This window comes from Cherax quadricarinatus, chromosome 13 (genome assembly GCF_038502225.1).
Source record: "Cherax quadricarinatus isolate ZL_2023a chromosome 13, ASM3850222v1, whole genome shotgun sequence".
NCBI lineage: Eukaryota > Metazoa > Arthropoda > Malacostraca > Decapoda > Parastacidae > Cherax > Cherax quadricarinatus.
Genome location: NC_091304.1, coordinates 6306713 through 6334212, shown reverse-complemented (window position 1 = coordinate 6334212; position 27500 = coordinate 6306713). Strand labels below are relative to the sequence as shown.

Here is a 27500-nt window from a genome sequence, read left to right as displayed (position 1 = left end):
TGGGAATTCTTCGCTTGCCTAATTCTTGGGCACGACCTACTTCAACATTGAACAAATGTTACACCACCTATGACTGCTGCACCTCTCCTGCCAACGGTTTATAAGCTCCTTCTCAGCACGTATGCCGTATTCTATTCAAGATTGATGGACTGACCACATCGACTCAAGGTTGAGGGACTGATTACCTAATTCTCCTCCTGTTCTTCAAGATTCTCCTTTGTATGGACTGATGAAGCCACTGTGTGGCGAAACGTTTCCTCAAATAAAGATACCCAAGAGTTGCACATGTGTCTAATTTATCAACATGTCGGTTCTTCGTGAGTCATGTTGACAGCTTTGAGGGGACTTGAGCTAGAGTTCGTCACTGCCATGCTAGCTGGAGATTCGTCTGTAAAAACTTGCATTTGTGGTCACAGTGGTGCCTATGCTAGCCTTCCTATGGTGTAGAAATATACCTAGTTGGATGAAATTTATTAAGCTAGCTGGTCCAGTGGCTAACTCGACGGTCTGGAGTTTTGAGACTCTCTGATCGCGGGTTCAAACCCCACCCGTGGTATGGTTTGTTTGCAATCGTGTCTTTACGATTTCGTGAGTCATGGTAATAACAATAATCTTGATGATCACAGTATGCACGTGATATAATTTACATAACTCAAAAAATGGTAACTCCTGAATAATGCTGACTGACTCACATTGAATTACACAGAATAAAAAATTGTTAGGTGAAGGAAAGGATTGATTAACATTTTCAAATTCTAATTTCAGTTTGATCAGTTTTATGAATGATAATTGTAATGTCTTGGCACTCGCTCCCGTATGTTTGCAGCGCGTGACATGAATCCTTCTTGCACTAACACATAGTTATTGGTGCTAGTCACGCAAATACAGTGCAAAATGTGTAACTTTAAATATTTATATTAATGTGTGTTGAATAAGCAACACACACACACACACACACACACACACACACACACACACACATACATACATACATACACATCACTACTACCTCCGCTCACTACTACTACTACTACTACTACTACTACTCCTATCACCACCATCACTACAACTACCAGTTCCACAACCACCACCCCACCACAATAACTATTGTCAGATAGATATTTAAATCTCCACAATACTGAATTCACGTCACACTAATACCCACCACACCAACCACTGCACCACAGTAACAACACAGCACCACCACCAAAACAACACACCAACATACTGCCACAGCAAGACAACTCCACAATATAAAAAAAAAAACACACCAGCACACCAACCACAATACCCCAGCAACAACATAGCACCACACCACCACAGCAACACACCACAACGCCACACAAAACTAATCACCCCACCAGATGAGTTTTTCGAGTCATTAATTGTGACGTAACTACCCAATTTGATCGCTCATTCTATTTCTTTGTTATTTATGAATAATTTGACTCGGTGAGTCTGTGAGCAAGGGAGAGAGAGAGAGAGAGAGAGAGAGAGAGAGAGAGAGAGAGAGAGAGAGAGAGAGAGAGAGAGAGAGAGAGAGAGAGAGAGAGAGAGAGAGAGAGAGAGAATGGAAAGCTCTCTTAACAAAATGTTCAAAACAGATGTATAGATAAACAAGTTCAACAACTCAGTAGGAAATAACAGTTACCTGTTTTTGCTTAGAAATAATGGAACAACAATAAGAACAACACCTGCAATTACTCTAGCGATGCCAACAAGAACATTGAGGGATATTATTCGTTCCACCTCACCCAGTTTGTCCACATCTCTGTGCGCACGTGGAGGATGCTGGAGGCTGGAGGCTGGAGGCTGGAGGCTGGAGGCTGGAGGCTGGAGGCTGGAGGCTGGAGGCTGGAGGCTGGAGGCTGGAGGGGATGTCGAGTGCGAGGGAGATGTATGGTGTGAACATTAGACAGAGAAATATAGTTCATGGGGCTTATGAGGGGGTTATCGCAGTGTTTTCGACATTTAGAGAGGATAGAGCAAAACAAGATGACCTAGAAGGGTATATAAATCAGGGGTGAAATGAAAGAGAGGTATAGGTCGTCTCAAGCAGGGATGGATGGAGGGAGTAAATGAGGTTTGATTGCTATGGGCTTGAACATCCCAACAGTTTGTAGGCAGTCGTAAGGTAGAAGTGAATGGAGATGGGTCTTCTTTTCGTAACCTGACGTGCTGTTACAATGTTAGCAAGGTAACATGTATACAGAGATTTAGGGAAAACCGGTCAGCCGGAGATGAGTGCGGGAGGTGGCAAGTACAAACACACACACACACACACACATAGGAGAGTACACAGACACACAGACACACACGCACACGAAGGTGTTAAATGACACGTACGTGAGATATATATATATATATATATATATATATATATATATATATATATATATATATATATATATATATATATATATATATATATATATATATATATATATATATTTAAATATATATGTAAAACAATTACAGATTTTTCGTGTTGCATTCAACACATCATCAGGAGGTTGCAAAGTTGCAGAAATGAGTAAGTAATCTTAGAAAGTTCACAGACCGTTTTCCTGCATTAGTATCGCGATTTCTCAAATTTTCTCATGACCAAGAAAAGGAAAAATCCTCTCATACTCTTTAAAAAAAAAGTCTTCCATCTAACCAAAACAAAAGATAAAAAAAAAATCCAGCTTCCTAAACTTTAGACAACAATTTCATCAGGTCACTTATCTTTACCAAGGAATAAATCTTTCTTTGTTTTCCTGCTCTCGAGGTTTTCTTCCCAAAGTTGTCCTCAGCTCGGGGAAAGGAAAGAAAGTATGTGTTCCAAGGCATCCAACTTTCACCGAATTTGGAATTTTCTGACATTGATGTTTGGGGTAATTTTAATTGATGCTCTTTTCCGCCTCTGTGTTGATGCCGAGAACGCTGGGGGTATACCTTCTGTGGTGTATCATAGCTAGAATATGCTTTCCGTGGTATATCATCGCTGGAGTATGCCTTCTTTGGTATACCATAGCTAAAGTATGCTTACTGGACCAAGTAATTCCTTTCTTCAAGACTATTTATCTTTCCCATTCCTTCCCTCCCTTCTATCTTTTTCTCTCTCTCCCTCTCTTTCTCTCCCTCCCCTCCCATGCTCACTCACTTGACACCAGTTCATAAAAGCAATTATATGCGCCTTGTGGTCAGCTCGTTAAAGACACAATTACCTTGTTGCAAATTGGTATATCATAACTAAAGTATGTTTCCTGTGGCATATCGTAGTTAGAATATGTCTTAAGTGGTATATCATCCCTGGGGTATGTCTTCTGTGGTATATCATCGCTGGGGCATGTCTTATGTGGTATATCATCGCTGGGGTATATCTTCTGTAGTATATCATCGTTGGGGTATGTCTTCTGTGGTATATTATCGTTGGGGTATGTCTTCTGTGGTGTATCATCGCTGGATTATGTCTTCTGGGGTATATCACAGCTGACGTGAACGTTCATTATGTTGTATCACAGCTCACGTGAACGTTCATTATGTTGTATCACAGCTCACATGAACGTTCATTATGTTGTATCACAGCTCATGTGAACGTTCATTATGTTGTATCACAGCTCATGTGAACGTTCATTATGTTGTATCACAGCTCACGTGAACGTTCATTACGTTGTATCACAGCTCATGTGAACGTTCATTATGTTGTATCACAGCTCATGTGAACGTTCATTATGTTGTATCACAGCTCACGAGAACGTTCATTATGTTGTATCACAGCTCATGTGAACGTTCATTATGTTGTATCACAGCTCATGTGAACGTTCATTATGTTGTATCACAGCTCATGTGAACGTTCATTATGTTGTATCACACCTCATGTGAACGTTCATTATGTTGTATCACAGCTCACATGAACGTTCATTATGTTGTATCACAGCTCACATGAACGTTCATTATGTTGTATCACAGATCACGTGAACGTCCATTATGTTGTATCACAGCTCACATGAACGTTCATTATGTTGTATCACAGCTCACATGAACTTTCATTATGTTGTATCACAGCTCACGTGAACGTTCATTATGTTGTATCACAGCTCACATGAACGTTCATTATGTTGTATCACAGCTCATGTGAACATTCATTATGTTGTATCACAGCTAACATGAACGTTCATTATGTTGTATCACAGCTCACATGAACGTTCATTATGTTGTATCACAGCTCACATGAACGTTCATTATGTTGTATCACAGCTCACATGAACGTTCATTATGTTGTATCACAGCTCATGTGAACGTTCATTATGTTCTATCACAGCTCACGTGAACGTTCATTATGTTGTATCACAGCCCACATGAACGTTCATTATGTTGTATCACAGCTCATTTTAACGTTCATTATGTTGTATCACAGCTCACATGAACGTTCATTATGTTGTATCACAGCTCATGTGAACGTTCATTATGTTGTATCACAGCTCACGTGAACGTTCATTACGTTGTATCACAGCTCACATGAACGTTCATTATGTTGTATCACAGCTCACATGAACGTTCATTATGCTGTATCACAGCTCACGTGAACGTTCATTATATTGTATCACAGCTCACATGAACGTTCATTATGTTGTATCACAGCTCACATGAACGTTCGTTATCTTGTATCACAGCTCACATGAACGTTCATTATGTTGTATAACAGCTCATGTGAACGTTCATTATGTTGTATCACAGCTCACGTGAACGTTCGTTATATTGTATCACAGCTCACATGAACGTTCATTATGTTGTATCACAGCTCATGTGAACGTTCATTATGTTGTATCACAGCTCACATGAACGTTCATTATGTTGTATCACAGCTTACATGAACGTTCATTATGTTGTATCACAGATCACGTGAACGTTCATTATGTTGTATCACAGCTCACATGAACGTTCATTATGTTGTATCACAGCTCACATGGACGTTCATTATGTTGCATCACAGCTCACGTGAACGTTCGTTATGTTGTATCACAGCTCACGTGAACGTTCGTTATATTGTATCACAGCTCACATGAACGTTCATTATGTTGTATCACGGCTCACATGAACGTTCGTTATGTTGTATCACAGCTCGCATGAACGTTCATTATGTTGTATCACAGCTCACATGAACGTTCGTTATGTTGTATCACAGCTCACATGAACGTTCATTATGTTGCATCACAGCTCGCATGAACGTTCATTATGTTGCATCACAGCTCACATGAACGTTCATTATGTTGTATCACAGCTCACATGAACGTTCGTTATGTTGTATCACAGCTCACATGAACGTTCATTATGTTGTATCACAGCTCATGTGAACGCTCATTATGTTGTATCACAGCTCATGTGAACGTTCATTATGTTGTATCACAGCTCATGTGAACGCTCATTATGTTGTATCACAGCTCACATGAACGTTCATTATGTTGTATCACAGCTCACATGAACGTTCATTATGTTGTATCACAGCTCATGTGAACGCTCATTATGTTGTATCACAGCTCACATGAACGTTCATTATGTTGTGTCACAGCTCACATGAACGTTCATTATGTTGTATCACAGCTCACATAAACGTTCATTATGTTGTATCACAGCTCACATGAACGTTCATTATGTTGTATCACAGCTCACGTGAACGTTCATTATGTTGTATCACAGCTCACATGAACGTTCATTATGTTGTATCACAGCTCACGTGAACGTTCATTATGTTGTATCACAGCTAACATGAACGTTCATTATGTTGTACCACAGCTCACATGAACGTTCATTATGTTGTATCACAGCTCACGTGAACGTTCATTAAGTTGTATCACAGCTCACATAAACGTTCATTATGTTGTATCACAGCTCACATGAACGTTCATTATGTTGTATCACAGCTCACATGAACGTTCGTTATGTTGTATCACAGCTCACATGAACGTTCATTATGTTGTATCACAGGTCATGTGAACGTTCATTATGTTGTATCACAGCTCACATGAACGTTCATTATGTTGTATCACAGCTCACATGAACGTTCATTATGTTGTATCACAGCTCACATGAACGTTCATTATGTTGTATCACAGCTCACATGAACGTTCATTATGTTGCATCACAGCTCACATGAACGTTCATTATGTTGTATCACAGCTCACATGAACGTTCGTTATGTTGTATCACAGCTCACATGAACGTTCATTATGTTGTATCACAGCTCATGTGAACGTTCATTATGTTGTATCACAGCTCATGTGAACGCTCATTATGTTGTATCACAGCTCACATGAACGTTCATTATGTTGTATCACAGCTCACATGAACGTTCATTATGTTGTATCACAGCTCACATGAACGTTCATTATGTTGTATCACAGCTCACATGAACGTTCATTATGTTGTATCACAGCTCACATGAACGTTCATTATGTTGTATCACAGCTCATGTGAACGTTCTTATAAAAATCCTCAGACACTCTAAAGACAGTTAATAATACATAGTGCCTTTTTATTATCTCTTTCGCTGTCTGTTTCTCTCTTTATCTTCTCCTTCCATCCCTTCCTTCCTACTTCCCTCTTTCCTCTTCTCCCTCCTACCCTCCCTTCCCTCCCTTCAACCCTGCTTTCCTCCCTCTCTTCCTTCCTCTCTTCTTCCCTCCCTCCCTTCCTTCCTCTCTTCTTCCCTCCCTCCCTTCCTTCCTCTCTTCTTCCCTCCCTCCCTTCTTCCCTCTCTCCTTCGAACAAGGACACAGCACGACCTGAATGCGATATTAGCTTTAACCAGTGCCACTGTGGCTAGGTATTGGGGGAGGGGTGGATAAGATGGGTAAGTAGGGGATGTGAGAGTGATGGGGATGGAAGATTGATGGAATTCGAGAGTGATGGGGACGGGAGAGTGATGGGATGTGAGAATGATGGGAATGGGGGAGAAATGGGGATGGGAGAGTGTGAGACTGCAGAGTGGGGGAAAAGTAGTATCGGTACTGAGAGAGGAGTCACTGAGACAGGTCCGAGAGTTTACAGTAAGTCACTGGTATCAGGACAGCTGTTGAACAGTTGGACAGCTGTTAACTTCACTTTCTAGACAACTGAATCTCTTACATTGCTGCATGTTGGTGACATGAAGAGTATGGTTGCACGAGGGATGAATACCCCTGCAAGAGTTGTTATGCAAGAGGGAAGACAAGACTTGAAGAGTCTTCAAGGGTTGTCATACAACAGGAAGACAAAAACCGAAGGTGATGCACAGCAACGAAGAGAAAAACAGCAAGAAAAAATACTGGAAGAAGGAAATGAGATGGAGAATCCTGGAATACATCAGCGGAGGTTCACATCAGCCTCATATCTTGAGCATCACCTCAGAGGCTGGCGAACTGAAGAATAGCCTTGAAAAATATCTCTGCAAGGAATTCTCCACGACGCTACATGATTTATATAAGATCAGTCTTACAATACCAGCAAGGAGAACACATCCAGCCAAGTGTGATCAGAAGATGGTGACAATTCGTGAGTTGATAACAAGATGATCTTAACAATGTCTGAAATGCGAGGAATGTCAAGATAGGTACTTAAATAGATAAAATACACTGATGCATGTATGCCACAGGGATTTCGAGAAACACCTCTTCAGTTTCAATTACAAAGTAGGAGGAATGAACTGATATGGATATTTCAGGATCAGGTATGATCCTGTAGGATATGGACTTAGGTAGAGCCTGCCATGAGTCGAACCCTGCCAACACCACTCGGTGAGCAACACAAATGTTTTATACTAGTTAACAGTTGGATAAAATAGTAGCAGGGGTACCTCTGGGTGTGTGTGCGTGTGCGTGTGTGTGTGTGCGCGCGCGCGCGTGTGTGTGTGTGTGCGTGTGTGTGCGTGTGTGTGTGTGTGCGTGTGTGTGTCCGTGTGTGTGTGTGTGTGTGTGTGTGTGTGTGTGTGTGTGTGTGTGTGTGTGTGTGTGTGTGTGTGTGTCTATGTGTGTGTGTGTGTGTGTGAGTGTGTGTGTGTGTGTGTGTGTGTGTGTGTGTGTGTGTGTGTGTGTGTGTGTGTGTGTGTGTGTGTGTGTGTGTGTGTGTGTGTGTGTGTGTTTGGAGGATGTGAACCCCGGCTCTGAGGCTCTCTCACTGAGGGTCATGGCTACCACCGCATCGATTTTGGCCTAGATGGGTCAAAGGTCACGCTCGGCATCAGACAAAATTCCTCAGAGAGAGAGAGAGAGAGAGAGAGAGAGAGAGAGCATCCCTAGAATAATCCATAAGTTGCTTAGTTACATTAGACATTGCTAATACCTTTCAGGGGGGTCTCATTTTTATTATTATTATTATTATTATTATTATTATTATTATTATTATTATTAATTTATTATTATTATAATAATTATATTATTATTATTATTATTATTATTATTATTGTTATTAATTTATTATTATTATACTAATTATATTATTATTATTATTATTATTATTATTATTATTATTATTATTATTATTATTATTATTATTATTATTATTATGGGGAAGCGGTAAACTTGTAGGGGTCACAGAGAACCCTGGGACTGGGAGGTAATGGGGTTGTGATTCAAGAAAATGAGAAGGGATAGGCGGGGAAGTAGAGGTCATTCTCTTCCCTGAGTCCTGAATGACACAAGTCCTTCCTTTATATGCTAGTTCCGCTTTTGACCTTCGGACATGGACACCACACTACGGCTCTTGGGAACACGTTTCACTCAAAGGTGACGAGAATTTCATCCTTCCAACCATAGCTCGTGCTGTCGTGATGCTTACTTGCAACAACAACAGCAACAACAAAAACATCAGCAGCAACCGTAACAAAAGCAACAACAACTCCACGAACACCAATAACAAACTCTGGCTTCACCGTACCTCGTGAGCTCGACCAATGTACAGCAAGAATAGGGTGCGTGGCTCATTGGTATGGTATGACTACATTGTGCCTGGTTCATTCCTATAGGACGTCTACAGTAGCTTACACACATCATCCAGAATCCCATGCCTATGCAAACAATTGTACTTCAAAATTTATTTGTACAAAACCGAGGATGTACATATCTCTCAGATGCATCAAGCACCTGTTTGCAAACAGCATATTTTTGGGAATAGTGATGGCAAGATGCAATTGCTTCAAAGGAAAGACAGAACGGTGATGGCCTCCGAGCAACATGATGTTAAGACTGGAGTATGGTATGCTGTGGGTGAAAGAAGACCCTGGGGTGAAATAAGACCCTGGGGGTGAACTGAGACTCTCTAAAGACGATAAAGTATACGGTGGTGACTCCTCCATGCAAGACACTCAAGAATATTACAGTATTTGAGCACATTTTGTGTTTTCTCGACAGAAGAGGCTGTGCAAAGCAGAGGCCTTACAACTCTATACAAGGCAGAGACTATACAATTCTATACCTAATAGATTCTACGCATCTCTATACAGGGCTAAAGTCTCTATACAATGACGTAAAGAGTCATTTTGAAAACACGGACCACTGAGCATACGAAAGGAATTCTAACGAGACCTTGCTCAGTCAGTCGCCTCTGATCGGTCATTACTCCTGCCTCAAATAACTTTCGACCGAAGTCCCCGGCCTTCACATTTTGCATACATAGGAATGTAGGGTAAATGAACTTAAGTTACCTTGAAAGCAAGGAGCGTCCACGAAATCTGTAAATAGCTACTGACTAGTGAATCACCTTTAGACTTTACTTTCTATGTACAAAAGGAGATGTAGAAAACGAATTACCCAAACCTATATATACAAGGAATTCGCAAGAGCAGGCAAAATATACACAAACACTGATCTCTGGCCGAAGGAGACTCGAACCTACGAACCTTGGAACAAGGTACGCAGTGCTTTACCATCCTCACCACACTGGACAATACCTTGGCGTCCAGCTCACGCTAGACGTTGATCCAAGGCAGCCAGCTTTCAGGCGGGAGGCTTACTGCTTTTCATCTCATCCCCTGCATGCATCCACCAACTAGAGATTTTAACAATGCAAGGAATTCGCAAGAGCAGGCGAAATATACACAAACACTGAGTCTCCATCGGCCAGAGATCAGTGTTCATATAAATAAATATACATATATATATATATATATATATATATATATATATATATATATATATATATATATATATATATATATATATATATATAATATATATATATGTAATAACCCACATTACATTGAGAGATTAACAGCTCAAGCATAGCCAGTGATATCGTTAATTGGCTTAACTTTCATGAAGGAGAGTTAGAGTGAATGTTAAGGTGAAAAATTGGCTGAATATTGATTTGGGCCGAAAGTTGGGTTGAATGAAGAGTTAGACAATGGGTTGAATAATGAGTAAGGTGATAGGTTGAATGATTGGTTGAACGAGCTGAGTGATGGGTTGAATGATTAATTCAATAATGGATTAGCTGAGCTTTCATGGTGCTGATTAAATACGTAACCTCAATACAACGAGACTGAAACTGTAAATTAAGCGATGATGTCAGTAACTGAATGATAGGTTGGACGAATGATGAGTCGGATGAAGAACTGGCAAGGACTTGAATGTTTAGCTAGGGGATGGGGGGTGGGAGGTAAAGGAAAATCATGGATGGGATGATGAGAAGAATCAGATGATGATTAGTTCACTGGGTAATCTTCCCAATTCTCCTGCTCTAGTACCCCGCTTTTCCAAGGGATATCTAGCTTCCTCTCCTTACCGCTCCCCTTATTCCCTTTGCCTTTCGCACGTCTCCCCTAAAGAGTTATCGCCTCCCACTAACACCCCTTTATGACTCCCTTTACACAGGACCTGTCTAATTACTTTCCCCTTGTTAGGGTCGTTAAGATGACCAGCTACATTCACTCTCCTTAACTACCCAGCTGGGAGTTTAATTGCTCCTCAAAGGGTCGGTGTAATTACCTTGAGTTAATCCTCCAAAGCTAACACTCAGAATGTTAAAATGACCTCATGCTTGTTAGTTAACAATACTGACTTGAATCTAAATACCTGCTGCAGGTGAGAGCGGATAGAGGATTGCTGCAGAAACAAGCTTCTGTTGGCACAGCAAAATAAGATACTCTTGACATAGAGGAACAAGCTTCTGTTGGCACAGCAAAACGAGCTTTAGTTGGCACAGCGAAACAAGCTTCTGTTGGCACAGCGAAACAAGCTTCTGTTGGCACAGCGAAACAAGCTTCTGTTGGCACAGCGAAACAAGCTTCTGTTGGCACAGCGAAACAAGTTTCTGTTGGCACAGCGAAACAAGCTTCCGTTGGCACAGCGAAACAAGCTTCTGTTGGCGCAGCAAAACAGGCTTTTGTTGGCACAGCAAAATAAGATACTCTTGACATAGAGGAACAAGCTTCTGTTGGCACAGCAAAACGAGCTTTAGTTGGCACAGCGAAACAAGCTTCTGTTGGCACAGCAGAACAAGCTTCTGTTGGCACAGCAGAACAGGATTCTGTTATCACAGCACAACTAACTTCTGTTGGCACACCAGAACAGGCTTCTGTTATCACAGCACAACTAACTTCTGTTGGAACAGCAGAACAGGCTTCTGTTATCACAGCACAACTAACTTCTGTTGGCACAGCAGAACAAGCTTCTGTTATCACAGAACAACTAACTTCTGTTGGAACAGCAGAACAGGCTTATGTTATCACAGCACAACTAACTTCTGTTGGCACAGCAGAACAAGCTTCTGTTATCACAGCACAACTTACTTCTGTTGGCACAGCAGAACAAGCTTCTGTTATCACAGCACTACTAACTTCTGTTGGAACAGCAGAACAGGCTTCTGTTATCACAGCACAACTAACTTCTGGCAATATAAACACAAATGCAGTATAATGTGATCCTTTATTGACTACGTTTCGCCCACACAGTGGGCTTTTTCAAGTTTTGTGACTTGAAAAAGCCCACTGTGTGGGCGAAACGTAGTCAATAAAGGATCACATTATACTGCATTTGTGTTTATATTGCCATTGTGTCGGTATTTTATACCATTTATTTCCACAACTAACTTCTGTTGGCACAGCAGAACATGATTGTGTTGGAACAGCGAAATTTTGCCTGAATGTACGCTTGTTTCCCAAAGTACGCCCTTTCTGCATTTTTTCTTTTTTTAGGGTTTGGGTTGGTGGGTGGGTGGGTGGGTGGGTGGGTGGGTGGGTTGGTGAGTGGGTGGGTGGGTTGGTGAGTGGGTGGGTGGGTGGGTGGGTTGGTAGGTGGGAAAGGAATTCAAGATTCGATTCGAATTCTTTTTTTTTGTCAGTTGTACTGAATATCTCACATAACATTAACACCTGTAAAAATATGTTAATGTTACAACAGTTTATTATTTAACATTTATGATTATATGTTGTTTGACATTAATAAATGTCTCGTTGGACGTTGTCTTGAAGTTTATCTTAAGAGAGAATAAAAATAGTCAATTATGGAATATATCTTTAGCTTCAAATTTTACTTTCCAATTATACATTTCCAAATATATTTTTTTAATAAGATTTTTTGTGTGTGTGTGTGTGTGAGGTGAGTCTATCACTCCAAAATGTTTATATATATAAATTTTCAACTCAAGTTTTAAGATAAATTCCGTCTTATTATTTTTTTTTTTTTACCATTTTCTGCCCATCAGTTTTTTTTTTCCTTTCATTTCCTTCGAGAAAAATTATATACACTGTGGATTATTTTTTCTTCATAATGTAACATTAATAATTAACAGATAATAAATAACAGATTTAGAAATATGTTAAATAAAATCCAACTGGACCAAGTAATTTCATTCTTCCAGACAATTTATCTTTCTCATCCCTTCCCTCCCTCCTTTCTTTTTCTCTCTCTCCCTCTCTTTTCCTCCCTCCCCTCCCATGCTCACTCACTTGACACCAGTTCATAACAAGCAATTATATGCGCCTTGTGGTTAGCTCGTTAAAGACCCAATTACCTTGTTGCAAATTGAATGGCTCACGATTGCTCAAGGTCTGAAGGCGGGGGTGTCTTATCTAACCTCGCGAGAACCACACTTCTTTCCAGGGAGACTTGCCTTTTGCCTCCCGTCTTGCCTCCCGTATTGCCTCCCGTCTTGTTTCCCGTCTTGGCTCCCGTTTTGGCTCCCGTCTTGGCTCTCGTCTTGGCTCCCGTCTTGATTCCCGTCTTGGCTCCCGTTTTGGCTCCCGTCTTGGCTCCCGTCTTGATTCCCGTCTTGGCTCCCGTCTTTGCTCTCTTCTTGGCTACCGTCTTAGTTCCCGTCTTGCCTCCCGTCTTGGCTCTCGTCTTGATTCCCGTCTTGGCTCCCGTCTTGGCTCTCGTCTTGGCTCTCGTCTTGATTCCCGTCTTGGCTCCCGTCTTGGCTCCCGTCTTGCCTCTCGTGTTGGCTCCCGTCTTGCCTCTCGTGTTGGCTCCCGTCTTGCCTCCCGTCTTGCCTCCCGTCTTGGCTCCCGTCTTGCCTCCCGTCTTGCCTCCCGTCTTGCCTCCCGTCTTGCCTCCCGTCTTGCCTCCCGTCTTGCCTCCCGTCTTGCGTCCCATCTTGATCTCTTTTTTGATCTCTTATTCTGTCTTCCTTTTCTTCTTGATGTTGGTGTTCGTACGATTGTTAATTGTTGATGTTGCTCTTCCTTTAGCTGTTGTTACTGTTCTTTTTATTCTTCTCTCTCTCTCTCCTAATCACACACACACACACACACACACACACACACACACACACACACACACACACACACACACACACACACACACACACACACACATATATATATATATATATATATATATATATATATATATATATATATATATATATATATATATATATATATATATATATATATATATATATATATATATAAGAGGTTCAAAACAATGGATACCTTTATAGGGAAGAAATATAACAAATTGCTAACTCTTCAGCATCAAAATAGTAACAAAGTACTAAATAATTTAAAATATAATTAACAAGATAAAAACTACTTACAAAAATACTATCAAAGTTTTAACAAATTGCTGAAGAATGCGAATTGCTAACAAGATAATAGCAAGTTTCTAACAACACTAACAAAGTACCAACAAACTGACAATAAATCTATGAATAAATTTCTCATTAAATACAAATTACTAACAAAAATTAATAATATGTTAATAGACGCCTAAGAAAATAATAAGAATTTAATAACAAAACGGCCAACTAAATGAAAACAGAACTACTAACAAAGTTCTTGGAAAATACTAACAATACATTAATAAAAAAAAGTTCTTGGAAAACTGCTAACCAAATACATTTCTTTCGTTTTCAAGAATTTGTCGTTTTAGAGACTGAATTTTAAAGCTGTGATTTTTGAATACTGTGAATTTTGTAACAGTGATCTTGAAAAACAGTGACCAACGCTCTTACCTCTTTTTTTTCCCCGTTTTGTGAACCACTGGTTCACTGCAGCCGTGAAGAAAGATTTTTTTTTTCCAAACTGGTTAGAGACGGTTTATTTGTAATTTCTGGTGGATGCAGAATAGTGAAAGACACGACACACGTTACTCTAGGATAACGTTTTGCTCTGTGTAGAGCTCTTTCAGGTCATGTCTTGATAAGGATCTATACAGAGCGAGGCGTTGTCTTGCTCTTCAACGTGACTCCTCTCTTCACCATCCTCTAGTACTCCCCTGCTCTTTTGCTCTGTTGTGCTGTTGCTCTGTTGATCTGTTTTGGTCAAGAGTCAGCAGGGATGGAACCTCGTCGCCCTAAATGCTTGTTTTCTAGAGAAACGTTGAAACCACCACCCAGGAATCATGCAGGATTGACCCATTGTCCTCTCAAGCTTTGCTGACACACGCCAAGGTAATTCCTTCCAGTGCCCGTAGCCCGAGAATTCATTATCTATAAACCATCTCCTTCTCTTAATTGCTAAAACACCTTGGGCATATTTTCTCCCATTCAGAGAATTTTCATTCTAATGGATGGTTATATCTCTATGTTCTCCAGCTGAGAGAATTTTTAGCTGAACAGGGAAAAGGGGTTCTTTTTACCCGTTTGCTGAGAGGTCTGTTATCTAAGGCATTGGAAAATTTCCTGAATTTGCTTAGGAAATGATTGATGGAGGGGGTAAAAGAGGCTTTGTATGCAATGGGCTTGGACATACAGCAGGCATGTGTGAGCGTATCAGATAGGAGTGAATAGAGATGAATATTTTTTGGGACTTGACTAGCTATTGGAGTGTGAGCAGGGTAATATTTTGTGAAGGATTCAGGGAAACAGGTTAGCCGGACTTGAGTCCTGGAGGTGGACAGTACAATGCCTGCACTTTAAAAAAGAGGTTTTCGGATATTTGCTGTTTGGAGTGACATCTGAACTGTTGTATCTGAGCGCCTCTGCAAATACAGTGATTATGTGTGAATGATGGTGAAAGTGTTTTTTTTAGGTTACCCTGCCTCGGTGGGGGACGGCCGACGTGTTGAAAAAAAAAAAAGTTCACAGCTTAGCTGAAAAGAAGACAAAGACGACAACTTCTCTCAATGGTTAAGAGAAAGCTTGCCATTTGTTAAAGGAACGTTGATTGGTTAAGAGAACTCCTTCCACTGGCTAGAACTCCTTCCATTTGTTGAAAGAACTCTCGTTAAGAGAACTCTTTCCTTTGATTAAGAGAACTCCTTCCACTGGGTAAAAAAAAGCCTCCCACTGGTTATGAGAACTCCTCCCATCGGCTCTTGTGAACGTCTTTCCTCCCATTCTCTCCTCTCTTGACACGGCATCCTATCACACACACATTTCCAATCGCCTTAATCTCCTGAAGGGAGGCGCCTAGATGCAGAGGAAAGGAGAGAGGGGAAAGGGAGCGAATTACCCCCCTGATTCACACAATCACAGCACCCCCAACAACCCTTTCCTCGAAGCGAATCTGATTTCCTTCCATTTCCCGGGACTCTGATGGGACTATCCAACTAGACTAGGCTGACTCCGTCCACACAATCAACAATAGTGAATTACGTTTACGTGTATTTTTTGGGGGGATTGTGGGGGGGGGGAGGAAGGTTTCCCAATGGTTCTCAAAGTTTTTTTTTTTTTTTTGGTTTCGAGTCTCCGCAATTAATTTGTTTATCAAGAGTGTTAAAAAAATACATGGTCTGGGAATGAGTTTTGTGTCTGTGATGAATTGTTGGTAATTGTGTCTTGTATTGTATTAATGTGTTGCATGATGAGTCGGATGTGTTGTATGATATTTGATGTGTTGCATGATGTGTTGTATGATGTGTTGTATGATGTGTTGTATGATATTTTATGTGTTGTATGATGTGTTTATATTTGATGTGTTGCATGTGTTGTATGATGTGTTGTATGATATTTTATGTGTTGTATGATGTGTCGTTTGATGTGCTGTATGTGTTGTACCATGTGTTGTATGATGTGTTGTATGATGAGTTGTGTGATGTACGATGTGTTGTATGATGCGCTGTATGATGTGTTGTATGATGGGTTGTATGATGGGTTGTATGATGGGTTGTATGATGCTGCATGATGTGTTGTATGGCGAGTTTAATGATGACTTGTAGGATGTGTTGTACGATGTGTTGTATTATGTGTTGAATGATGTGTTGTATGATGAATTGTATCATGTATTGTATGTTGTGCTGTATGATGGAATCCATGATGTGTATTATTAATTGTATCTCTGTCTGTCTGTCTGTCTGTCTGTCTGTCTCTCTCTCTCTCTCTCTCTCTCTCTCTCTCTCTCTCTCTCTTTCTCTCTCTCTCTCTCTTTCTCTCTCTCTCTCTCCCTCTATGTATGTATGTATTTACCTATCTATCTATCACTATATATATCTATCTATCTCCACCCCTTACAAAATTAAGTGCTGGAGCGGCTGAGGCGAGATAGACAATATATCTTCGTGGAGAGAGGGGAAAGGGGAAGGAGGAAAGGGGAACAAGAAGTGAAGAAAGGGAGGAAATTGAATGAGGGGAAAGCGGGGGGAAAGAATGAGATGGAGAAAACAAAATAGGAGAGAGAGTACACTCTCCACAAATAATTACATACAGACACATTCGTGGGGCCAGGAGCTATGACTCGACCCCTGCAACCACAATTAGGTGAATACTCATCATCATATCAACTGGATATGAACGTGTCCCTTCTGACTTGCCCTAACTAACTCGTCTTCACTGACTCGACTGGCAGCAGAGTTCCATGTTTCTGGTGCAGCTTCGCGACAGTTCTGGACACTCAGAAATGCTCCGTCCTCTCGTGGGAGGAACATTGTAAGTTTATCTCTGAACTTTTAATTAAATTCCTAAATGCATTAATGTTTATTATTTTTATTTCTTGTGATGGAATTACTGCTATGGTTATAACTAATTATATAACAACAACAATAATAATAATAATAATAATAATAATAATAATAATAATAATAATAATTATTATTATTATTATTATTATTATTGCAATAATCACGCAATATTATTATTATTTGTTCAAGAAACAAGAAACTCAAACATGCACACAAACACACACACACAAACACACAAACACACAATCACACAAACGCACAAATACACAAACGCACACACATACACACACACATACACACATACACACACACACACACACACACACACACACACACACACACACACACACACACACACACACACACACACACACAGAATGGAAGAAGTATAGAGGGCAAAGGACCCAGGAGAATAAGGAAAGCAGTCGTAGAGCCAGGGATGAATATGCACAAGTAAGGAGGGAGGCCAAACAACAATGCGAAAATGACATAGCAGCGAAAGCCAAATCTGACCCGAAGTTGTTGTACAGCCACATCAGGAGGAAAACAACAGTCAAGGACCAGGTAATCAGGCTGAGGAAGGAAGGAGGAGAGATCACAAGAAACCACCGAGAGGTATATGAGGAACTCAACATGAGATTCAAAGAAATGTTCACAGAGGAGAAAGAAGGGACTCCGAAAAGACGGAGAGGTCAGGTGCACCATCAAGTGTTGTACACAATACATACAACCACGGAGGAAGTGAAAAGGCTGCTAAGCGAGCTAGATACCTCAAAGGCAATGGGGCCGGATAACATCTCTCCATGGGTCTTGAGAGAGAGAGAGCAAAGGCGCTGTGTGTACCACTAACAACAATCTTCAACACTTCTATCGAAACAGGGTGACTACCTAAGGTATGGAAGACAGCAAATGTGGTCCCGATTTTTAAAAAAAAAGAGACAGACACGAAGCACTAAACTACAGACCAGTGTCACTAACATGTATAACATGCAAAGTCATGGAGAAACTTATCAGGAGAAGAGTGGTGGAGCACCTAGAAAGAATGAGCTTATCAACGACAACCAGCACGGTTTCAGGGATGGGAAATCCAGTGTCACAATCCTACTGGAGTTCAATGATAGGGTGACAGCAGTAAAACAAGAGAGAGAGGGGGTGGATTGTTTACGTTTTCTTGGATTTTAAGAAGGCTTTTGACTCAGTTCCACACAAGAGATTAGTGCGTAAGCCGGAAGACCAGGCAGGTATAACAGGGAAGGCACTGCAATGGATCAGGGAATACCTGTCAAGAAGACATCAGCGAATCATGGTACGTGACGAGGTGTCAGAGTGGGTGCCTGTGACGAGCAGGATCCCACAGGGGTCAGTCCTAGGACCGGTGTTGTTTCTGGTGCATGTGAAGTATATGATGGAACGAATAGACTCAGAAGTGTCGCTATTTGCAGATGATGTGAAAAAGGTTGGTAGAATTACCGACAATATGTAAAGTAAAAGGACACAAGTGCAACTAATGTGACATTTATTGTAGCAACGTTTCGCTCTCCAGGAGCTTTATCAAGCCATTACCTGTCTGTTGCGATAGCTGTGAGCACGAAGAAGGGTGTCCTAATGGCTTGATAAAGCTCCTGGAGAGCGAAACGTTGCTACAATAAATGTCACATTAGTTGCACTTGTGTCCTTTTACTTTACAGATGATGTGAAGTTGATGAGAAGAATTCAATAGGATGATGATCAGACAAAACTCCAAAGAGATCTGGACAGGCTGCAGGCCTTGTCCGAAAACTGGCTCCTGGAGTTCAACCACACCAAGTGCAAAGCCATGAAGATTGGGAAAGGGCAAAGAAGACCGCAGACAGAGTACAGTCTAGAGGGCCAGAAACTACAAACCTCACTCAAGGAAAAGAATCTTAGGGCGAGTATAACACCGGGCACATCTCCTGAGGCGCACATCAACCAAATAACTGCTGCAGCATATGGGCGCCTAGCAAACCTAAGAATAGCATTCCGACATCTTAATAAGGAATCGTTCAGGATCCTGTACACCTGTATGTCAGGCCCATGTTTTAATATGGAGCACCAGTTTGGAACCCGCACCTAGCCAAGCATGTAAGGAAATTAGAGAAAGTGCAAAGGTTTGCAACGAAACCAGTCCCGGCGTTAAGGAGCATGTCCTATGAAAAGAGGTTAAGGGAAATCGACCTGACGACACTGGAGGACAGGAAAGATAGGGGAGATATGATAACTATATATAAAATACTGAGAGGAATTGACAAGGTGGACAGAGACAGGATGTTCCAGAGATGGGACACAGCAACAAGGGGTCACAATTGGAAGTTGAAGACGCGGATGAATCACAGGAATGTTAGGAAGTATTTCCTCAGTCGCAGAGTTGTCAGGAAGTATAATAGTCTGGGAAGTGATGTAGTGGAGGCAGTACCCATACATAGCTCTAAGAAGAGGTATGATAAGGCTCATGGAGCAGGAAGAGTGACCTAGCAGCGACCAGTGAAGAGGCGGGGCCAATACCTGTAACTCGACCCCTGCAACCACAACTAGGTGAGTACACACACATACAGTCTTCAGCAACAAGTGACTACTTACACCTTAGTGTATACACCGTGTGTATGCATTAGTCTGAATCCTGATATACACATATGTTTGTACAAGCATAGGCTTGGTTACAAGTGCTTCTGACAGTTTGGGATACACACAGATGATGATCAGACCAAATGATCTGTGATCACTCTCTTGAACATTGTGTGCTCAATTGTCCACTTACTGAGGATTATACAGATAGACAGTATAATAACCTATATGACATGTCAAGGTATGCTATTAATGAAAATAGGATAACAAATATATTAAGCAAATTTCCTAAATTTGCTTGTAACAGAAAATTGAGCTGTTTACCTGGAGTTTACCTGGAGAGAGTTCCGGGGGTCAACGCCCCCGCGGCCCGGTCTGAGACCATAGCTGTAGCTATAAATCCAGATGTACTACTGTTAACCCTTTTGGGGCCTAGTTCCTGGACCTTTTGTGTATCCATATGCTCTTGCGCTACCCTCCACAGGATGGATATGATGTGCACAATGAACTAGCAACTTCGGTGGCAAAATAAAAAATCTAGTTTGCTGAGAATCCCCTTAAAAAGCTTCCTAATACTTTGAAAATACCTTAAACGCTTCTTGGTACTTTTAAAATCCCTTAAAACGCTTAAAATGTTTCCTTATCCCTAAAACGGGAAGAGGTGGGAAATTAAAAAAAAAAAAAGGAATTAAGAAAAGTATGAAATTTGGGAAATGAGAGATAGGAGGGAGGGCGAGGGAGGCGATAAGAGGCAACAGGAAAATTGTGACAAAGGAAATTAGCTTAGATAGGGGATTAGATGAGAGTGGAAATCAAGGAAGGGAAAAAATTACAAAGAAAGGAGGAAGAAAAAGAGAGGTGAAGTGATGGCAGGAGAAAAGAAAGAAAAGGTGTATGATTTGGAAGGAGAAGATAATAAGGTAGGGATGTCGAGAGGGAGACAGAAAAGTAGAAAAAGAGAAGAGAGGGAAGGAGGCAGCAAAATAGAGGGAAAGTTGAGAGGGATGTAGAGAGAGACAGAGAGAGAGACAGAGAGAGAGACAGAGAGAGAGAGAGAGAGAGAGAGAGAGAGAGAGAGAGAGAGAGAGAGAGAGAGAGAGAGAGAGAGAGAGAGAGAGAGAGAGAGAGAGAGAGAGAGAGAGAGAGAGAGAGAGAGAGAGAGAGAGAAAGGACGTAAGGGATAATGAAAAATTTTCTTTTTCCTGATTATAAAAATTAAGGAAATGGAAAAAAAATGAAGAATGGAAAAAAATGGAAGAATGGTGAGAGGGGGGGGGGAGAGAGAAGGGGAAGAGGGAAGGTGAGAAGGTGAGAGAAGAAACGTGAAGATAAAGTGAATGAACAAGAGGGAGGGGGGGGGAAAGATATCCCTCCCATCTCTCTCTCCTCATCTCCTTAAGGTGCCACTTTTATTCCGTAATCCAGCTCTTAAGTGCCAGCATCAGTGCCATCCCTATTACAGTGTCCTTGATTTAAGATCTCTGGGGATTTTCTCACCTTTATTTCCCCACATCGTCATTGCTTTCAATTATGGCGATCTTCAGTGGCAGGGGACAAAAAGCGGGAGGGAGGGAAGGAGGGAGAAATATAGTAGAAGGGAGGAAAGGGAGGGGAGATAGGGAGGGTGGGTGGAATGAAGGGAGGGAGAGTAGTAAGGGTGAGAAAGTAGACGATAGAGAAGAGTTAGAAAAGGAAAAGAAGGGAGGGGAGGTTTTAGGAGAGAAAAGAGGGGAGTAGACAGGTGAGAAGGTAGGGGAGTGGATAGGTGAGAAGAGAGGGGGTGGAAAGGTGAGAAGAGAGGGGAGTGGACAGGTGAAAAGAGAGGGGAGTGGACAGGTGAGAAGAGAGGGAGTGGAAAGGTGAGAAGAGAAGGGAGTGGACAGGTGAAGAGAGAGGGGAGTGTACAGGTGAGAAGAGAGGGGAGTGGACAGGTGAGAAGAGAGGTGTGTGGACAGATGAGAAGAGAGGGGAGTGGACAGGTGAGAAGAGAGTGGAGTGGACAGGTGAGAAGAGAGTGGAGTGAACAGGTGAGAAGAGAGGGGAGTGGAAAGGTGAGAAGAGAAGGGAGTAGACAGGTGAAGAGAGAGGGGAGTGGACAGGTGAGAAGAGAGGGGAGTGGACAGGTGAGAAGAGAGGAGAGTGGACAGATGAGAAGAGAGGGGAGTGGACAGGTGAGAAGAGAGTGGAGTGGACAGGTGAGAAGAGAGTGGAGTGGACAGGTGAGAAGAGAGGGGAGTGGACAGGTAAGAAGAGAGGAGAGTGGATAGGTGAGAAGGGGAGTGGACAGGTGAGAAGAGAAGGGAGTGATCAGGTGAGAAGAGAGTGGAGTGGACAGGTGAGAAGAGAGTGGAGTGGACAGGTGAGAAGAGAGGGGAGTGGAAAGGTGAGAAGAGAAGGGAGTAGACAGGTGAAGAGAGAGGGGAGTGGACAGGTGAGAAGAGAGGGGAGTGGACAGGTGAGAAGAGAGGAGAGTGGACAGATGAGAAGAGAGGGGAGTGGACAGGTGAGAAGAGAGTGGAGTGGACAGGTGAGAAGAGAGTAGAGTGGACAGGTGAGAAGAGAGGGAAGTGGAAAGGTGAGAAGAGAAGGGAGTGGACAGGTGAAGAGAGAGGGGAGTGGACAGGTGAGAAGAGAGGGGAGTGGACAGGTGAGAAGAGAGGAGAGTGGACAGATGAGAAGAGAGGGGAGTGGATAGGTGAGAAGAGAGTGGAGTGGACAGGTGAGAAGAGAGTGGAGTGGACAGGTGAGAAGAGAGGGGAGTGGACAGGTAAGAAGAGAGGAGAGTGGATAGGTGAGAAAGGGAGTGGACAGGTGAGAAGAGAAGGGAGTGATCAGGTGAGAAGAGAGTGGAGTGGACAGGTGAGAAGAGAGGGGAATGGACAGGTGAGAAAAGAGGGGAGTGGACAGGTGAGATGAGAGGGGAGTGGACAGGTGAGAAGAGAGGGGAGTGGACAGGTGAGAAGAGAGGGGAGTGGACAGGTGAGAAGAGAGGGGAGAGGACAGGTGAGAAGAGAAGGCTCCAAAACCTGGTGGTCCCTGGTCAAGGACAGACAAGGTTATCTGCCTGATGAACTCATTCCACCTCTAAATCGACAGGATGGGACCACCTCTACTAGTAGTCAAGAGAAGGCGGACCTCTTTGCCGAACACTTTGCTACCAACATGCAAGTTCCTGATCCAGCAAGGGAACCTCCTTGGCTAGCTGCAAGAACTGTGTCAAAACTGTCAGTGGTGACAATAAGGCAGGAGGAGGTGCATATCCTTCTTAAATCGCTTGAACAAGAAAAGGCTGTGGGCCCAGGCAAGTTGAGCCCAAGATTGTTGAGAAGATGTGCAGACCAGCTAGCAGCACCTCTAACTCGCATCTTTCAGCACTGCCTAGTACAGTGTAAATGGCCCTCTCTATGGAAAGAGGCAAATGTAGTCCCTGTTCACAAAAAGAAGAGCAGAGCAGAAATCAGCAACTACAGACCAGTGTCACTCCTGTCAATCACTGGTAAGATCCTTGAGACAATAATCTCAAGACAAATGACAGAGTTTTTTTGACTACAACTCACTACTTTGTGATCGTCAATATGGCTTCAAGAAAGGTTACTCTGCTGCTGATCTGTTGTTAAACCTCTCCACTAAGTGGCACCAGTCACTGGATGAATCCAAAGTCAGCTGTGTGGTAGCACTGGACATTGCTGGTGCTTTCGACCGGGTGTGGCACCAGGGCCTCTTAGCAAAACTTCAAGCAGGCTCTACGCTATGTCTCCTCAGTGATTACCTTCATGGTAGATCTCTAAGCGTAGTTCTCAATGGAACGGAATCAGCAAGACATCCTATTGGGGCAAGTGTTCCACAGGGAAGCGTGCTGGGACCATTGTTATGGAATGTCTACTTCAACGACCTTCTTCATCTCATTCCAGAATCCCATGCATATGCAGACGACTGTACACTGACATTCACTTATCCAAGAGAAGAAATGCCAGCTGCTCTAAGCTACATCAATCACCAGCTAAGAGCTATATCAGCTTGGGGAAATAGATGGCAAGTAACATTTGCACCTGAGAAAACGCAAATGATGATGGTCTCTAGGCACCATGATGGTAATGCTGGTGCAGTAGTAAGGATGAATGGGAGGGTGTTGGCACCTGGAGAAGAAGTTGATATCCTTGGGGTGAAATTTGACTCCAAACTAACCATGAAAACCATGTTGTAAATCTTGCAAACAAGTCAGCCAGGAAGCTTACAGCACTTCGCCGTATCTCGCATCTGCTTGACCGTAGGGGTTGCAAGATTCTGTACGAGGCACAAGTACGCCCACACCTTGAGTATGCTCCACTTTCTTGGTTTGCCTGCCCCCCCTCTCATCTGCGACTGCTTGACAGAGTAGAGAACAGAGCAAGACGTCTCATCTCTCGCCTGGATCCATCCTGGATAGATCTGTCATTTCAGCAGAGCCTTCAACACAGAAGGGATGTGGGTGGCCTTACTGTTATGTACAAGGCCAATATTGTCAAAGTACCACACTTGGATCCACTTCGAGGACAGCGTGAAACAAGCTTTTATGCCACAAGACGGGCAGAAAACAACAACTTCACTCTGGCTGTACCCTTCTCCAGAACATTACTCCATCTGAGATTATATATACCCAGGATGACTCGAGTATGGAACACATTCGTACAGCATAATGATGTCAACGAGATAAAGTCAGCTGATCAAATGAAAATGCTGGCCCACAGATGGCTCCAACTTCATCCTATTCCCTACTTGTGTCTCATAACAATAAAAATGCTTTCAAATGAGCTGATGTAGGTAACAGCTCTTAGCTTGCCAATAAAGTTACGAATCCTTAACCTGTAAATAGCTTGTCAATAAAGCTAGGGATCCTTAACCTTGGCAAACCCTGTGTAAAAAAAAAAAAAAAAAAAAAGAGAGAGGGGGATGTTAATTAAGGGGACAGCAAAGGGAACAATATAATGAAAATATTAGAATGACTGGAGAAGAACTGAATTTAAATCGTGCATCCTATGTCTATCTTGTCGATCATGATGACTAGTACATTGTACCCCCATACCTATCGTATTCATGGTAATGTTTGCCTTATTGCTCACCCCCCTGTCTATCTTATGTATGGTAGTGGCTAGTTTATTGTAAACCCCATACCTATCCAGCTTATGGTAGTCGACAGCACACTCCTCACCATATCTATCCTAGGTATGTTAGTAACCATTTTAAGATGCACTCCATAGGCAATAAAATTGAAAAGTTCTTATGTGAGAAATTGAGACATGGACAGGTACACAAACTAATTTTTTGCTGACAAGTTAAGGTAATATTTTCAAAATTTCTGGTATAATATCTTTAATATTGGGCACAAAAAAATGCCCTACATCACCACCCTCCCAAAATCAAACCCAGGTCCTTCGATTGGGAACCGTTGGCAGTACCACTTTACAGATGCTGTAATTTAGTCAGTGCCCTTGTATGTAAGTGGCTAAATCTACTTTTTACACCAGTTTAAGTTCCCAAGCAACTTGCATTATAAATGACACTGTATTATTATTGTAATTATTATTATTATTATTATTATTATTATTATTATTATTATTATTATTATTATTATTATTATTATTATTTTATTATTATTATTATTATCATCATTATTAATATAATATTATTATTTTATTATTATTATTATTATTATTTTTATTATTATTATTATTATTATTATTATTATTATTATTATTATTATTATTATTAGTATTATTGGTATTATTATAATTTTATTATTATTATTATTATTATTATTATTATTATTATTATTATTATTATTATTATTATTATTATTATTATTGTTATTATTATTATTTATTAAAAATATTATCATTATTGTTTTACTAATATTTAATTTTTTTATATATCTCAGTATTGTTGTAGTTGTTTTTATTGTTGCTGTTATCGCTGCTGTCGTTGTTGTTGTTGTCGTCACTGTTGTTGTCGTCACTGTTGTTGTCGTCACTGTTGTTGTCGTCACTGTTGTTGTCGTCACTGTTGTTGTCGTCACTGTTGTTGTCGTCACTGTTGTTGTCGTCACTGTTGTTGTCGTCACTGTTGTTGTCGTCACTGTTGTTGTCGTCACTGATGTTGTCGTCACTGTTGTTGTCGTCACTGTTGTTGTTTTTGAACCTCATCCACATAAAAATTTATATATGAAATTCACTCTTTCTTATCAAGTTAAGTCTAAACTCCATCAGATTATTTAACGAAAGTTTAAACTATCTTTTTTTGGGTAAATACGAGATCTTTAATATCTTTACTCTGATAAAAATTGTCATTAATATTCTTTGAATTTAATTTTAAGAAATGTTCACCACGTTAGTTTTGAACTTTTTTGATAATTTTGCTCAATATATGTTGCAATCGTCTGTTTTTTGGATTGTATTGTATTTCATATTCTCTCTCTCTCTCTCTCTCTCCCTCTCTCATTCATTCCTTCTCTCCCTACCCTCCTCTATAACTCACTTTCTGTACAAATGTCTCTCTCCCTCTCTTTCTCTCTCTCTCTCTCTCTCTCTCTCTCTCTCTCTCTCTCTCTCTCTCTCTCTCTCTCTCTCTCTCTCTCTCTCTCTCTCTCTCTCTCTCTCTCTCTCTCTTTCTTTCTCTCTCCCCGCAGAACATCTCAGAGTACGAGAGAGAATACAATGAACTGAGGCGGTCAGAGTACTCGAGGTTCCACGGGTACACCTACGACGGAGTGTGGGCCATGGCCCTGGCCATACAGGCGGTGGGCCATAAGTTACATCGCATCAATCACCACAATAAAACCAACAAAACCGTTCAGGACTTCAGGTGAGGTGTTGTGTGTGTGTGTGTTTGTGTGTGTGTGTGTGTGTGTGTGTGTGTGTGTGTGTGTGTGTGTGTGTGTGTGTGTGTGTGTGTGTGTGTGTGTGTGTGTGAGTTTTGTTGCGTGTGCACTTGTGTATTTGCTCTATTATATATTCACCCGAAAAAGACCATAGACAGACACATACACACATACAGTGCATACAGAGATGCTCCTAGAAAACCTAGGTGGTAGGGTGCACCAGAAAGTGCTGGACACACTGCACACAGCAGAAGATGAGAAAGAAACTGCTAGGGGAAGTAGATACCTCGAAGGTGGTGGTTCCAGATTACATCTCTCCTTTGGTCCTGAGAGAGGGAGCAGACGAACTGTGTGTGCCACTAACAACAATCTCTAATAAATCTATCGAAACAGGGCAATTGCCTGAAGTGTGGAAGACAGTAAACGTAGTCCCGATTTTTAAGAAAGTAGACAGACAGACAGCACTAAACTACAGACCAGTGTCGCTGACATGTATTGTATGTAAAGTTATGGAGAAGATTATCAGAAGAATAGTGGAGCACCTAGAATGGAATGAACTAACACGTGACAGCCAGCACGGCTTCAGGGAAGGAAAATCCTGCATCACTAACCTACTGTTCTATGTTCTATGACAAGGTAGCAGAAGACAGAAGAGAAAGGGATGGGTAGACTGCATCTTCTTGGACTGTAAGAATGCTTTCTACACAGTTCAACACAAAAGACTGGTTGAAAAAATGGAGGAGCAGGCAGGAATAGGAGGGAAAGTA

General features: G+C 41.5%; 1 protein-coding gene across 7 annotated transcripts in view; it reads left to right on the top strand.

Annotated features, from left to right (window-relative positions):
• The window catches only part of LOC128688501 (uncharacterized), a 784466-nt gene that overhangs the window by 574683 nt on the left and 182283 nt on the right, over positions 1-27500 (top strand). For all 7 annotated transcript variants that reach the window (XM_070084425.1, XM_070084432.1, XM_070084431.1 and 4 more), the window contains one exon: positions 26542-26717. In XM_070084425.1, coding sequence (XP_069940526.1) covers positions 26542-26717 — 176 coding nt within the window. The remainder of the gene's footprint in view (positions 1-26541; positions 26718-27500) is intronic.